At 50.7% G+C, this 13,524-nt stretch overlaps 2 protein-coding genes across 3 annotated transcripts in view; one reads left to right on the forward strand and one right to left on the reverse strand.

The window, feature by feature from the left end:
* The window catches only part of Atp6v0d1 (ATPase H+ transporting V0 subunit d1), a 42,074-nt gene extending 34,603 nt beyond the window's left edge, over positions 1–7,471 (forward strand). Inside the window, exons 3-8 of one of the 2 annotated variants that reach the window (XM_051201693.1) lie at positions 696–874; positions 2,153–2,232; positions 6,212–6,289; positions 6,401–6,577; positions 6,665–6,742; positions 6,815–7,031. In XM_051201693.1, the coding sequence (XP_051057650.1) occupies positions 696–874; positions 2,153–2,232; positions 6,212–6,289; positions 6,401–6,577; positions 6,665–6,742; positions 6,815–6,850 (628 nt within the window). In that variant the 3' untranslated portion in view covers positions 6,851–7,031. Of the gene's footprint in view, positions 1–695; positions 875–2,152; positions 2,233–6,211; positions 6,290–6,400; positions 6,578–6,664; positions 6,743–6,814 lie in introns of both variants that reach the window. The other variant, XM_051201692.1, reaches the window with a different exon arrangement.
* Positions 7,472–7,866: 395 nt separating this feature from the next.
* Positions 7,867–13,082, reverse strand: Hsd11b2 (hydroxysteroid 11-beta dehydrogenase 2). Its single transcript, XM_051201691.1, has 5 exons — positions 12,712–13,082; positions 9,610–9,822; positions 9,308–9,493; positions 9,094–9,231; positions 7,867–8,979 (listed from the first exon to the last, which is right to left on the reverse strand). The coding sequence occupies exons 1-5, from the start codon at positions 12,974–12,976 to the stop codon at positions 8,576–8,578; spliced, it is 1,206 nt and encodes a 401-aa protein (XP_051057648.1). The 5' UTR covers positions 12,977–13,082; the 3' UTR covers positions 7,867–8,575.
* Between the last annotated feature and the right edge of the window lie 442 nt (positions 13,083–13,524).

Raw genomic sequence — 13,524 nt, forward strand, 5'->3', positions numbered from 1 at the left:
CTGCTAAATGAAGCCTGTATAACTCTTTTCTGGCCTTTCTTATAGAAGCCTCTCCCCAGCCCATTCCTTAGCCTTTTCCCTCTCTCTCTTTTGCCCACCCCCAACTCAGAGGAGCCAGAGTAGCCCTAACTATACTGTTGGTACCCTGTATTCAGTCCACTTACAGCCCTAGTGCTTGAGATAAATTTGGAACTTTTTGCCAGTCTTGACAGAACTCAGTTTCTTAAATCCAATCTTACTCAATGTGTGCCTCCAGGCCTTTGTATACTGTTCCCTCTTTCCAAAACACACTTTCATTTCCAAGTCCTTTTATCTGTCAAGCTCCTGACCACACCTACCCATGGGATAGGATGTATACTTTACCTGCATATGCCTATGATTTCTGTGTACTGTTGGAACACTGTTCACACTGTAGGAGAGTTACTTGTGTTCCTGTCATTTGTGAGGCATAAGTCCACCATCCTTTCAAAGGAGAGTCTGCCTTTACCCTGTGTTCCTATTACTGGGGGGGTAGGGAGGTAATGGTGGTCACGGTGGCAGGAGCCTGGGTGGATAGTGCCTCCTGGAGCCTATCATAGTATCCATGAGCCAGCACTTATGCTTAGGAGGTGTTCACTCATTCTTTGTGTGGTCAAGGGTATTGAGCTAGGCTTTCTACCCTAATAGTCTGCCCTGTTGTTGTCTGCTTTTCACAGTTATAGCTACATGATTGACAACGTGATCCTGCTCATCACAGGCACATTGCACCAGCGTTCAATTGCTGAGCTTGTGCCCAAGTGCCACCCACTAGGCAGCTTTGAGCAGATGGAGGCCGTGAACATCGCACAGACACCTGCAGAGCTCTACAATGCCATTCTGGTGGACACGCCCCTGGGTGAGCCACTGTGGTGGAAACAGCAGCTGGACAGTGGTCCTAGCATTGGAGCCTCAGTGTGGGTTTTGTAGATTGTAAGAGGTGGGGCAACCCCAAAGCAGAAAGTGAGTCTGCCTGCTGCTGCTGACTTTGCCCTTCCTCAACTTCCTGTTCTCATTATTTCCATCCCATTTCTCCTCCTTTCCCATTGCCTTTTCTAGGCCAGACAGGCAACCCACAGGACAGGCTTAGACTATCTAACTTTGGAGATAGTCTAGTTTTTCAGAATTCAGAGGAGGGCTGAATGAAATATGGAGAAGAGTGAGGTCCTTGTATCCCTTGGAGTCCTGAGAGGTCTGGCAGACTGTGGTCCTAAGCAGGAATGCAATGGCTGGCCCCTGATGAGGTAGAAAAGAGAAGCTAACAGCTTCATTTGACTCCACTGAGCAGGCCCTGGGGGCCAGGTCAGACAGTGTCCAGCAGGATGCAGTGTCCATGTCAAAGGCCAAGGAAGGGAAGGGAATCAGGATAGCTTCCTGTTAACCCTGCCTCACTAGTGCTGGCTCCTGCCTGGCTAAAATGCTGGAGGGAATGCATGAGGATCATAACTAGCTAGGACTCTTATAGCCAAAGCCTAAACCCTGGGGAACTATTCCAGGAAGCCACCAGAGTTGAATCAGAAGGTTCTAGGCTGAAAAGCCACCAGCCATATCTGTTCACCTAGTTTGCCTTTGATTCTCCCAGTAACTCTGAGCTAGTTCTGGGCTGCTTGTGGCTTCTGCAGTTTTTTTCATCTTTAAAGGGAAGACATCAGGTAAGTCTTCAGGCCCTTCTTGGGAGTAAGGTTTCTTGATCCTACCCTGGCCTCTCCTCTTAGTCCTTCGGTAGATCACTACTTAGTCCATGCCTAGCTACTGAACTAGCTTACCATGTGTGGGCACTAGGCCCTCATAGGGTATACAGAGCAGTGGATTTCAGCCACCAAATCCTAGCTGCCCCTGGAAAAAGAGACTCTCATGGCCTCTTATGCAAGCCTGTCTTTGGCATGGTCTAAACTTGGGTCTGCCCCAGCAGTGATTAGATCATGTTATGGCTGGCCGCCTCCTTTATAAATCAATTTTAGGAGCAAGGAGGCAGGAAAAGCTCAGGTCAGTACACATGCCCAGAGAATTGCTTCTACCAAGGCAGTATCCCAGGCTGTATTGGGGGTTCCCAATACCTAGCCTAATGGGTCTTGTGACGTGGGTCTTCTCATTTAGGTTGCTTACCTATTCTTCACATCCTTATTTTCCTCCCCAGCTGCTTTTTTCCAGGATTGCATCTCAGAGCAGGACCTTGATGAGATGAACATCGAGATAATCCGCAATACGCTGTACAAGGTAGTGTTCTTTAGAAGCAAGGGGGGCAGAGGGGTTGACTTGTCAGTGGGTGGGTCTGTGGGCCTGATAGGGGGTGATTTATGTGAGATGCTGGCCAGGATTCATGTGTACCAGGCGCCTGTCCTGAGGGCCTAGCCTCTCACTTTCAGGCTCCTGTGATAGTTGCAAGGCTGCATGAAACAGGTTATCTGTTCTAGTGTCTGCAGTAGGCTCAGATAACATCAGCAGGAGTGGCTGGTGCTCTGTCACTTTGCTCATCAGACCTGGCTTCTAGACAGCCACTTCTGTAGCATCCAGGAGGGTCATGGGCCACCACCCAGACCAGAGCCCTCAGATCTACACCATGCAAACTTTTGCCAGCCAGGATAGGCACTTAGGCAAAGGAAATACTATATGCTTAGTTATGTGGGGAGAGATCCAGCCAGGCACACCCAGTTCATTATGACCTTTTCAGGTTTCCAGACCCTGAGCCAATACCTTATATCTCAGTATCTTCAGCTTCTACTCACCTTTTGCTTCCCATTAGGCTGCAGCATAGACGGATTAGCCTCTGGGGATAGAGAGTGGGATTGGGATTCCTGGGTTTGCAAAGTCATGGCAGAGATTCAGAGGTAGCTATCAGATCTTTTGGTCTTTCTGTGGAGCCTGGGTCACAGAAAGATGATAGAAATTACAATAGTGTAGTCAGAGGGATGGCACATTAAAAAAAAAGAAAGAAAGAAAGGGAGGGAGGGAGGGAGGGAGGAAGGAAGGAAGGAAGGAAGGAAGAAAGAAAGAAAACAAGGAGCATGGGCCAGGTCAAATGGAAAGGAGTTTACTATGAAAGGGCAGATTTTACATGGATAATAGGGAGAAAATCCCAATGAAGAGGCAGGCTCAGGGCCTTAAATGCTAGATCAAAAGTTTAAACTTTAGCTGGGAGTGGTGGTGCATACCTTAAAATGATCAGAAAGCGCAAGCAGGAGAATTTTTGCTAAGTTCAAGATTAGCTTATATATGATGTGAGTTCCAGGTCAGCCAGGTCTCCATAATAAGAGCCTGTCTCAAGAAAAGTAAGCCAGGCATAGTGGTGCACACCTTCAGTCCTAGTACTTAGGAGGCAGAAGCAGGCAGATCTGTGAGTTTGAGTCCATGTATTAAGTTTCAGAGCTGCTCAGTGAGACCCTGTCACTAAACAAATAAACTACAACAATAGCCAAAAAAGGGAAGCTTGAAGTTTGGGCTGGCAAGATGTCTCAGGGAATGAAGCTGCTTACTTCCCAGGTAGACAACCAGAGTTTATCCTGGGACCCACATGGTGGAAGGAGAGAACTGATACCTACTGTTGTCTTCTGACCTTCACATGTACATGCACACAAAATAAGTGAAATGTGAAAACTGAGCCTAAAGTCTTCTAACAGAGCAAAGTGTTCTTAGAAGGACTCTGACTGCAGGGTGGGAGGCAGATTAGAGGTGAGGGGTACATACAAACATACACACACACACACACACACACACACACACATACAGAATCTTATAGTGTCCCACCCACTCACCTGGCTCATTGACAAATTCCCTGCCCTAGACAGGATGAGGGGTGTGGCCATCCCCCCAGCCTTACTCACACCCTCACTGGGCCTGGCTGGTTTTAGCTGGAGTCATTGGCATGGATTGCCAGGAACCAGCTCATAAACACCAACCCAACACTATGGACCCCATGCCAGAACTGCCTGCTTGTCAGGCAATGAATGTGCCAGCCCAGTGGCCCCAGATGGGAGATTAGGTGAACCGTCAGCTGTCTGGCAGGTGACCTGTAGGCAGCTGATGCAGAACCATGGACTGGCAGACTCCAGGGTGCAGGGTAGGATTGGAAAGGTGACCTTGGTACCTGAGTCTTGCCAGTTTCTTTGTTGCTATAGGCTCTGGAGGAAAGTGTAGACCTTAGCCCTAGGGTCAGCTTCTCTGGGGATCAGTACAGCTTGTCTAAGCAAACAGGTTAGGTAACAGGGCATGGAACCTAAAATCTGGCTAGTGGTTTCCCCTACAGATAGGAACTAAAGGCTCTACTAGGGTAGGTTCTAAGATTCTCAAATAACCAGCTTGACTGCCCATAAGGAAGGCTACACAGGACTGACTCCTGGAGGGACTGAGAAGTACCCTAGTAGGTGCTGGGAACCATTTGCCTGCAGGCTTTTGTTCCTCCATGTTGGACTCTGTTATCTTCCTTCTTTCCTTCCTTCCTTCCTTCTTATTCTTTCTTTTCTTTCTTTCTTTTTTTTCTTTTTCTTTTTCTTTTTCTTTTTCTTTTTTTTTTTTTTTTTTTTTTTGTGTGTGTGTTGGGGGGGAGGTTGTTTTGTTTTTCAACACTGGGCTTCTCAGTGTAACAGCCCTGGTTGTCCTGGCATCTGCTTTGTAAACCAGGCTGATCTTGAACTCATAGATATGCCTGCCTCTGCATCCTGAGTGCTAGCATTAAAGGCATATATAAAGGCATATATTACCACCACCTGGCCTCCAGGCTTTTTCTTACTGACTTGTACTGGCTTTTTGTTTCCTGTGATCTCAATGGCCACCTGCATGTTCTCCACTGAGCTCATCTTGCATAGTTAGTGTCACTGTGCTTGTGGGGCTCTAGGTCTCATCTCATCTCTCTTGGGATGGCAGGTCCTGTGGGTCCAAGGCAGCTCAGAAAACACCTGAATATGGAAAGTTTTTCATACCTTGCAAACCCCCCAACTCAGAATAGTCCTTAGTATATGGGAACCAGCATCTCTGTGGCCATGCTACATATGGGACCTTAGGTTATGTCTGAGTGAAATTACATGCAAGATGTTACCCATGGGATCTGCAAGATCATGGTGGGGGTAAAGGTATTGGGAAGAAACCTGTGTGGCTTTATGAATAAGAGCTGGGAAAGATCTTGTATGTGAGGCTGACCTGTCCTTTCCTTATGCCCAGCAGATCTAATTTGCCTGGACAAAAAGTACTTATTTCCGCCGGCAGCCCATGTACCTAGTTATTGTCTGTGAGGTCTGCTTTCACATAGGCGATAACCATCCTTTAGCAGGAACTGACCTGATAATTTGGTTCCTGCTGTTGATGCCAAGGGACTGCCTGGGGATGGGAGGAATAACATTCTTCGAGGTGGGTTGTTGCAAGGGAAGGCTTATGGATTCAGTCCAGACCATTTGTGAATGCTGCAAATAACTTTCCCTTGGATACCTGGTTTTCTGAGGCTGGGGAAGGGGTTTTTTGGAGATGAGGAGAAAAGGAAGATAGAGTACCAGTAAGAAGACAGGACCCCTCCTCCAGCTTGGCTGAAGCAGACGGCAGGCCAGAAACTGTCCCACCCCTAGATAGAAGGCAGCAAGCTACTGCTACTTGGGTGATGAACTATTGAAATTAATAGATGTTTTGGTACAGGGAAATTGTCATATAATGAACTGGCCCATTCCTACCATAAAAGGCTTAGAGGGAGGAGAAATAAACTGTATGACTGGGTGTCTTTTTGTTTTTTCTTTAATGTTGTGGGGTTTTTTTTTTTTTTGTTTGTTTGTTTGTTTTTTTTGTTTTAAGGATTTATTTATTGTGAATATAGGTTCTGCCTGCATGTATGCCTGCAAGCCAGAAGAGGGCACCAGATCTCATTACAGATGGTTGTGAGCCATCACGTGGTTGCTAGAAATTGAACTCAGGACCTCTGGAAGAGCAGCCAGTGCTCTTAGCCGCTGAGTCACCTCTCCAGTCCCTGTTTTTTATTTTGTAATGTGCATTGGTGTTTTGCCTGTGTGTATGCCTATGTAAGGGTGTTAGGTCTCCTGGAAATGTAGTTACAGACGGTTGTAATCCATCGTGTGGGTGCTGGGAATTGAACCCAGGTCCTCTAGAAGAGCAGTCAGTGTTCATAAACACTGAGCCATCTCTCCAACCCCTGACTAGGTTTCTAGTAAGTCCCCCAGCATTGTCTTCTTGCTCTAAGCAAACACTGTCCTCTCTGCAGGCCTATCTAGAGTCCTTCTACAAGTTCTGCACTTTATTGGGTGGGACCACAGCTGATGCCATGTGTCCTATCCTAGAGGTAAGTGCCTGCCCTACCTCTCTGCCTTTTGTTCCCACTTACCCTTGCCAGCTGTCTGGCTTTGGTCTCCCTTGTCTTCCCTCTTTCCTCACCTGTGCATTGACCCTGCAGTTTGAAGCAGACCGCCGCGCCTTCATCATCACCATCAACTCTTTCGGCACAGAGCTTTCCAAGGAGGACCGTGCCAAGCTCTTTCCACACTGTGGCCGACTCTACCCTGAGGGCTTGGCTCAGCTGGCTCGGGCTGATGACTACGAACAGGTCAAGAATGTAGCTGATTACTACCCGGTGAGTGCCCTGGCTGACAAGATTTAGGTAGCCATATTGCACCCCCTGCAGCACTCATATCTGTGCTTCTCTCCATTTCTTGGCCAGGAATACAAACTGCTTTTTGAGGGTGCAGGTAGCAATCCTGGAGACAAGACCCTGGAGGACCGATTCTTTGAGCATGAGGTGAACATGGGTCCCTGTGGAGCCTGCCCACTGGGGAGGGTTGTGACTTAGGACTTACACTGCTGGCCACAGCCCCTGTGTGTCATACCTGCATCTGTCCACAGGTGAAGTTGAACAAGTTGGCCTTCCTGAACCAGTTCCACTTTGGTGTCTTTTATGCCTTTGTGAAGCTTAAGGAACAGGAATGTCGCAACATTGTGTGGATTGCTGAGTGCATCGCCCAGCGCCATCGCGCCAAGATCGACAACTATATCCCCATCTTCTAGTGTTCTAACCCAAGGTTCCCAAATGCACTGTGTGTCTTTGTGTGCTGTGGTAAAGCTCATGGCTCACTTGTTTGATCTGGTGAGATGTAACACATTGTCCTGGGGTTGCCCACCTTCCATAGCCTCCTCTGGGACTGCTCTTAGACCTAAAAAGGGATTAGGGACCTCCCCTGATGAAGAATGGACCAATATCCCCTCCAGAGCAAAGAGCCCCACCAGCCCTATGTTTACAGCCATTGACATGTCTAAGAAATTTGTGTCATTTTCATGTCCCTCCCTAACATGAGAACCTCTGGGGCAGTGTGACCCTCCTTTCTCCTCTGTGGGTCATCCCCAGAGCCATGACCCATGGGAAGATTAGAGAGTGTGTTGTGTGTCTTTAGGGTATGGGGGAAGTAGCTTTGCAGCCCTCTCCCTCAGCCCTGACCCTCTGAGACAATAAAATTCCCATCTTTAAAAAGCCTACTGAGTGTCACCTCCTTTGAACCCTAGTACCTCCCCTTGACTCCCAGCCTTCCTCACCACTGTACCCTTGAGCCTAGGGTCAGGAAGTAGAGGAGGCTCTTTCTGCTAGGAGCTCTGCACAAAGATAGGCTGAGGTCCGGCTTGTTAGAGAGGAGTTGGATCTTGGCTCTGGGGACTCCAGAGCTCCCTAACTGCTTCACCAAGCCCTGTAAATTGACCATTACCTTCATCTCTCTATGCAGAAACCCAGATCTAGGGAAAAGTGATTTATTTGCCTGAGGTCGGTAGAAGAGGGATATGAACCATAGAGTGCCTGGGAAGGCCAGTCAGCTTCCCTGCTGGTCCCAATCTCTGTCACATAATCACACCAAAGACAACCAGGCAGTCACCTCCTTCAAACACTGATCTCCCCCATTCTAGGAGAAATAAAATGTGTCTTTATTTTAAAATGCCAACAACCAGGCAAATACAGTATGCAGCTTTCCTTTGTTTTGGGAGCAGGGAGTTGAGGACCTGACTCTTGAGCCAGTCAAGAGGCAGTTGGGACTCACTCTGGACTCACAGCACTGGAGTGCTAAGACAACCCTGAGGAGGTGCCCGCCCGCCTAATCACAGTTAAGTCCCATCACAGGCTGCAGGTATTCTTGCACAAAACTCCATGGAGCTGGGTTCTCCAAGGTGCAGTGTGGAGCGTTGTGCCCTGTAGGGTTTGTGTGAATTCATGGAACAGCAGAGAGATGCAAAGGCTCCCTAGCAAATTTCAGCTTCCCAGGCCTGGACTAGGCATCAGCAGTAGAGTCTGGGCTTTTCTTAACACAGACTCTAGGACAGTGGATCTCAACCCACCTAATGCTGTGACCCCTTCAATACAGTTGCTCATGATATGGTGACCTCCAGTCATAAAATCGTTTTTGTTACTATGTCATAACTATGAATTACAATGTAAATATTTTTGGAGATAGAAATTTGTCAAAGGGATCACCACTCACAGGTTAAAAACTGCTGTTCTAGGGCAAGCTTGAGAGGTTTATAATGGCTAAGAAAGAGGGCCAAGGGCTCATGGAGCCTCTCTGCTGGAGTACTTAGTCAGGCCATTTGTGGCTCAACTAGCTGCCACTAGGGAAGGGTTTGGGTCCTGGGGTGTGTCATGAGCAGGAGCAGGGCCAGGTTGGCCAGACCTCAGTGCTCGGGGCAGACAGTGGCTGATGAAGAAGTTTTGCAGGAAGCGGCGCCGCAGGCCCTCTGGCAGGTAGTGGTGGATGAAATACATGAGTACCAGGCCACGGCCGGGGTAATAACGGCGGCGTGGCTGAGCTGCCAGCAGTGCATCAATGATGGCATCTACAACCGGGCTGAGGTCAGGCACTGCCATTCTGAGTGAATGCAGGAACTGCCCATGCAAGTGTTCGATGTAGTCTTCACCATAGGCCTGCAGCAGCTCTCCAGGCAGGGTGGCCAGCAGCAGTTGCTTACGCTTCTCCCAGAGGTTCACATTGGTCACTGACTCTGAAGAAGAGACAGCAAGGTCAGAAGGCTGCAGCTGGAGGAGCCAAAGGCCACTAATGTATTTAATGTGAACCCAGGCCACATGCATGTCCCACCCCAAACCTGAAACCTCACCTGTTTTAAAGCAGCCAGGCTGGATAACGCTGACCTTGATTCCCCAGGGAAGCAGCTCACAACCAAATGTGTCCATAAGCAGTGCCACAGCTGCCTTGGAGGTCCCATAGGCTGCTAAGCAGGGATACGGCATGTCTCCTGGGAATAGAATGGGGGAGAGGCCGCTCAGCTTTGGCCACCTGATAGCAGGTCCTTGGAGTGGGAGAGCACTTACCTGCTGGGCTACCAACTGTCACAATACGTCCCCTTGAGTGTCTCAGGAGTGGCAGGAGACCCTTAGTCAGTTCAAGTGCACCAAAGAAGTTCACCTCCATGCAGTTTCGGAAAGTTGCCACAGGAGACAGCTCCACATCGGCCACCACACTGTTGAGGCCGGCATTGTTAACCAGACCCCACAGACCTGAGGGTACAATAGCAGAAGGGAAGCTTCAGGACAGCTGACAGCAAACATACCATCCCGGCCTCCCTCACACTCACCCGGCCATGCCCAACCCTAATGGAGCCACATCTGCTGACCAGTGCCTGTGGTGTGAGCCTTGGTGAACTCCAGCACACGACTGATGTCCTCTGGCTTGGTCAGGTCCATCTCCAGCAGCTTTAAGCGAGGGGAACAACAGGCACGCAGTTCTTGGGCACCAGGGCTACTCAAATCCAACACAGTGGCCAGCACCGTGAAGCCCATGGCATCCAGTTTCTTAGCTGTCTCCTTGCCAAAACCAGTGTCACAACCTAACCAGGGTAAGATAGCCAGTGAATTCCCACAGTGGCCCAGCCCAAGACAAGCCAAGGATCACCAGTATTTGAGTAGAATCTAGGCTCCTGAACCCTCAACTCTCCATCCTTTCAAACAAATATGTGTTTTAAGTTTGTCCTCTTGCCTGAGCCCTGAGCATCAATTTTGTGACAGCTGTCACCTCCCTGATTTTTTATACAAGAAGCAGAGACCTAGTCTGGTCCCATCTTGCCTCATGAATCTACTGCCTAAGCTAGAGGGATATATTTTTTTTTTAAATGATAGTATCACTCTGCTGTTGGTAATTCCCAAAAGCTTTTTGCTTCCTTGGGGTTCTAGAAGCCTTAGGATAAAGCCACAGCTCTCTGACGTCACCCTGGTCCTGTCCCACCTGAGTGCTCCTCCCAGCCTCAGCCCCCCACTATTGTTCCAGGCTCAAGTTGGAGCCCCATCCCCAACTTCCCCTTCAAATCTGTCCTTGGAGTTGCAATCTGACTTTGGGCATACATGTTTGCTGAGCCCCAGAGCACATCCCTCTCAGGACAGGAACCATGCACGGCAAGTGAAGAAAACAGACATGCACTGGAATCTCTTCCCACACCGCCAAGTGTGACCTGAGGTCGGCTGCCCCTCATGGAGGCTTCATTTTCTCGTCCTTGGTATGCAGAGATAAGAACCACCAGGCAAGGCCCCAGTGTGGGGGTCCCTGGTACTGATAAGCCCTTGCTTCCTTGATGGTTTCCACTCTGATCCTGGCTCTGTGGGTGGCCAGTGAGAGGAGGAGGTGCTGCGGAGCCGCCAGCCCCGGGGTCCTGCTGAGCAGAAAAGCTGCTTTGCAGCTAGGCTTCCCCACTCCTGGACAAACAGCACCCCTCCTCGCCTCAGCCCCGCCCCCTATGCTGAGAGGAGAACAAAGCTGGGCAGGGGGCTGCAAACTAGGCTTTGTGTGGCTGGGGCCTGCCAGCCTGTGTTGAGGGGTCTTTCTCAGGCAAATCTGACTGGGGGAGGGGAGTGTGTGTGCACAAATACACTTGCCTCTGCTCCCTTCTAAAGCAGATAGCACTCCACTAAAGCCTGCTGGAGCTTCAGCTCTGGGGTCCCAACAGTCACCCACATCTTATCCTCTTGCTCACCTGCAAACATCTGTAACCTGCCTGGATGTTCACACATGAGCTTGACCCCTGTTACCCATCAACACAAACATTCACATGCAGGCACACGGTAGGTACCACACCACGAAGCCCAAGTTTGACTCCAGGTCTGAACTTGTGGAGTAGATTTGACAAACAGTTCTTGGACGTTCTTGGGTAGGAATGAGTGACAGTTCTGCAGCTATAGGTGCAGTTTTCTTGGCAGGTGGGGCAGCACCCAGACACTTAAGTGCCTTGCTGCTTGGTGGTAACTGGAAAAACCCCCAGAATTTGCAGACATAGGGAAAGCTAGAAGCCAGCTTCCGGTCTTATACAGCAATAGGCTGGGCAATCCTCACTTCCAAACACTGAGCTTCGAAGAGATGAAGGGAGCCCAGGTCACCTCTTGCTAGACTGCCCAGCTCAGGCCAGAAGAACCTGAAGTGACTTAGGACCCAGACCTGGTGAAGTAACACAGATTGCAGGATAGGAAAGGACCTGACCTGTAGATAGCCTCGTCCCTGATTCATTCCAAGACAGTTTGTTAGCTTTCCTTCCTCAACCTGAAACGGGTTCCCTGAGGCTTCACACTCACCCTAGAAGTCTCTTCCATCTTGCCTGATCCCCACCCCCTCTACTGAACCATAAGTCTATGCACCACCCTCCCCTACCTTAGTACAATCTGGTTTCTCACCTGACATTCAGGTCTCCCAAGGAAACTTCACGTCTCACCACGCCCCCACAGCCAGACTGGTTATTGACTATCCCCTTCCCAAATTATGATTATTCCTGTCTTAAGCCTTTGTCCCATGACCTTTCAGTGATCCGAGACACATTTCATATTCCACCTGTCTCCACCCAACTTCCTCCAAGGTCCAATTCAAGGATTTCTTCCTAAATTTTCCCAGCCCTATCCAATCATACAGACCACCTATAAAGAACCAAGATCTCTGAGAAGCCATGGTGGTTGGGGGAAAAACAGGCTGCTCCTCCTCCCATGCAATGGACCAATGCCCCCTGGCCTTCCTCCCCCTCCCCATTTCCTGCTGGGTCTGCAGCCCCCCTTCCCTTTCCCTCTCTCTGATGACAGATTTATTCCCTGCTCCAGACAAAGAGAGCTCAGCCAGGCGCCAGAGACACCTGAGTCCAGCTCTCCAAGGCCTCTTTCTCAGGCACCCAGGACTAGGCAGGCTGAAGTGTTGGGTACAGGCTGCTGCAGTTTTGGCAATGGGTAGCTGGATCTAAGCAGCAGCTACTTACTATCCAGCTGCTGTGACCTCAGGAGGTTCTGAACTCCAAGGATTCCAGCCGGTGGAGGTCAGGGGGAGCAGAACTCATATCTAAGCTCTCTCCTGAGAATAGCAGATAGTGTGTTCCAGTGACTTGAGGATGCCCGGCAGAGTTCAAAGGATGGCATTTCCTTTCTCGGGACCTCGGTAGTCCCTCAGAGTATTGCCCTCTGCTCCACACCTGGTCTCTTAAGGAAGAGCACAGCATAAACTCCGTCTCTCCTCAGTCATTAATTTTCTTTGAGCACCTGCCCATTCTCTACCTAACTTTCCCTCCAACACTTCCCGCGGCCGCAGGTAGTTAACCCGGACTTGGTGAGGTGCCCGGAGCTTCCTACTTGGCTCACACTCTTGCATCTCGGAGAGAAGGACTCTTACTTCTGAGCTGCTGAGTGCGCCTTGATGGTGCCCTCTAGGTGTGAGGTCCCGCCCTCCAGCCTGGAGTCCCCGCGCTCTACGCACTCACCGGTGATGAGCACCGCGCGAGTGGCCACGGGCAGGCGAGGAGGGTGCGCCAGGCGGGACAACGCGATCCAGCCAGCAGCAGCTAGCACCACGAGTGCCGCCGGCGGGGGCAGCAGGCGCTGGCACAGCCAGTCCAGCGCGGCCAGCAGCGCCAGCGCAGCCAACAACGGGCGGCCCAGACGCAGGTCTGAGCGCAGCAACTGCAGCAGTGCGCGGGCCGCCACTAGCAGCCAGGCGCCGCCCGATGGCCAAGGCCAGCGCTCCATGACTGCGGGGCCGGGCCGGGCTGGGGCGGGACGGGGGCCGGGTTGGGGAGCGCGGAGAGGGACTCGGCCAGGATACAGAGTGTAGAGAAACCACGCCTGGGGTGGGAGGGATACTCTCTTTCTTTGCGGGCCCTCGGACCCAGCTTATAAAGCGCCCCGGGGGCGGGGTGGGGGCGGGGCGGAGGCGGGGCTGGGGTGGGCTTTTGGGCACTTCTATCTCCGTACCCCACTCCAGGCAGGTGCCCCCCCGACCCTCCCCCTCGGCTAGATCCGCTTTCGAAGAAGCCGGAACAAAGTCCCAAGTTGTTGCATGAGGCGGAGCCGTCAGTCGCCGGCTTCGCCGGGGAAAGAGCCAATCTGCCCAACCCTGTGCCCTGCATCTCATTCACTCCTGGGCGCCTACTGGCACTTCAAGGGCTCTGAATCTCCGCGCTCAGGTGTGCTCACACTTCCTCAGAATACCTACCTACCTACACACACGCACACACACGCGCGCGCACACACACAGACCCAACACCAACTTTCATCTAAGTATTCCATTGATATTG

The sequence above is a fragment of the Phodopus roborovskii genome, unplaced genomic scaffold (assembly GCF_943737965.1).
Source record: "Phodopus roborovskii unplaced genomic scaffold, PHOROB, whole genome shotgun sequence".
Classification (NCBI taxonomy): domain Eukaryota; kingdom Metazoa; phylum Chordata; class Mammalia; order Rodentia; family Cricetidae; genus Phodopus; species Phodopus roborovskii.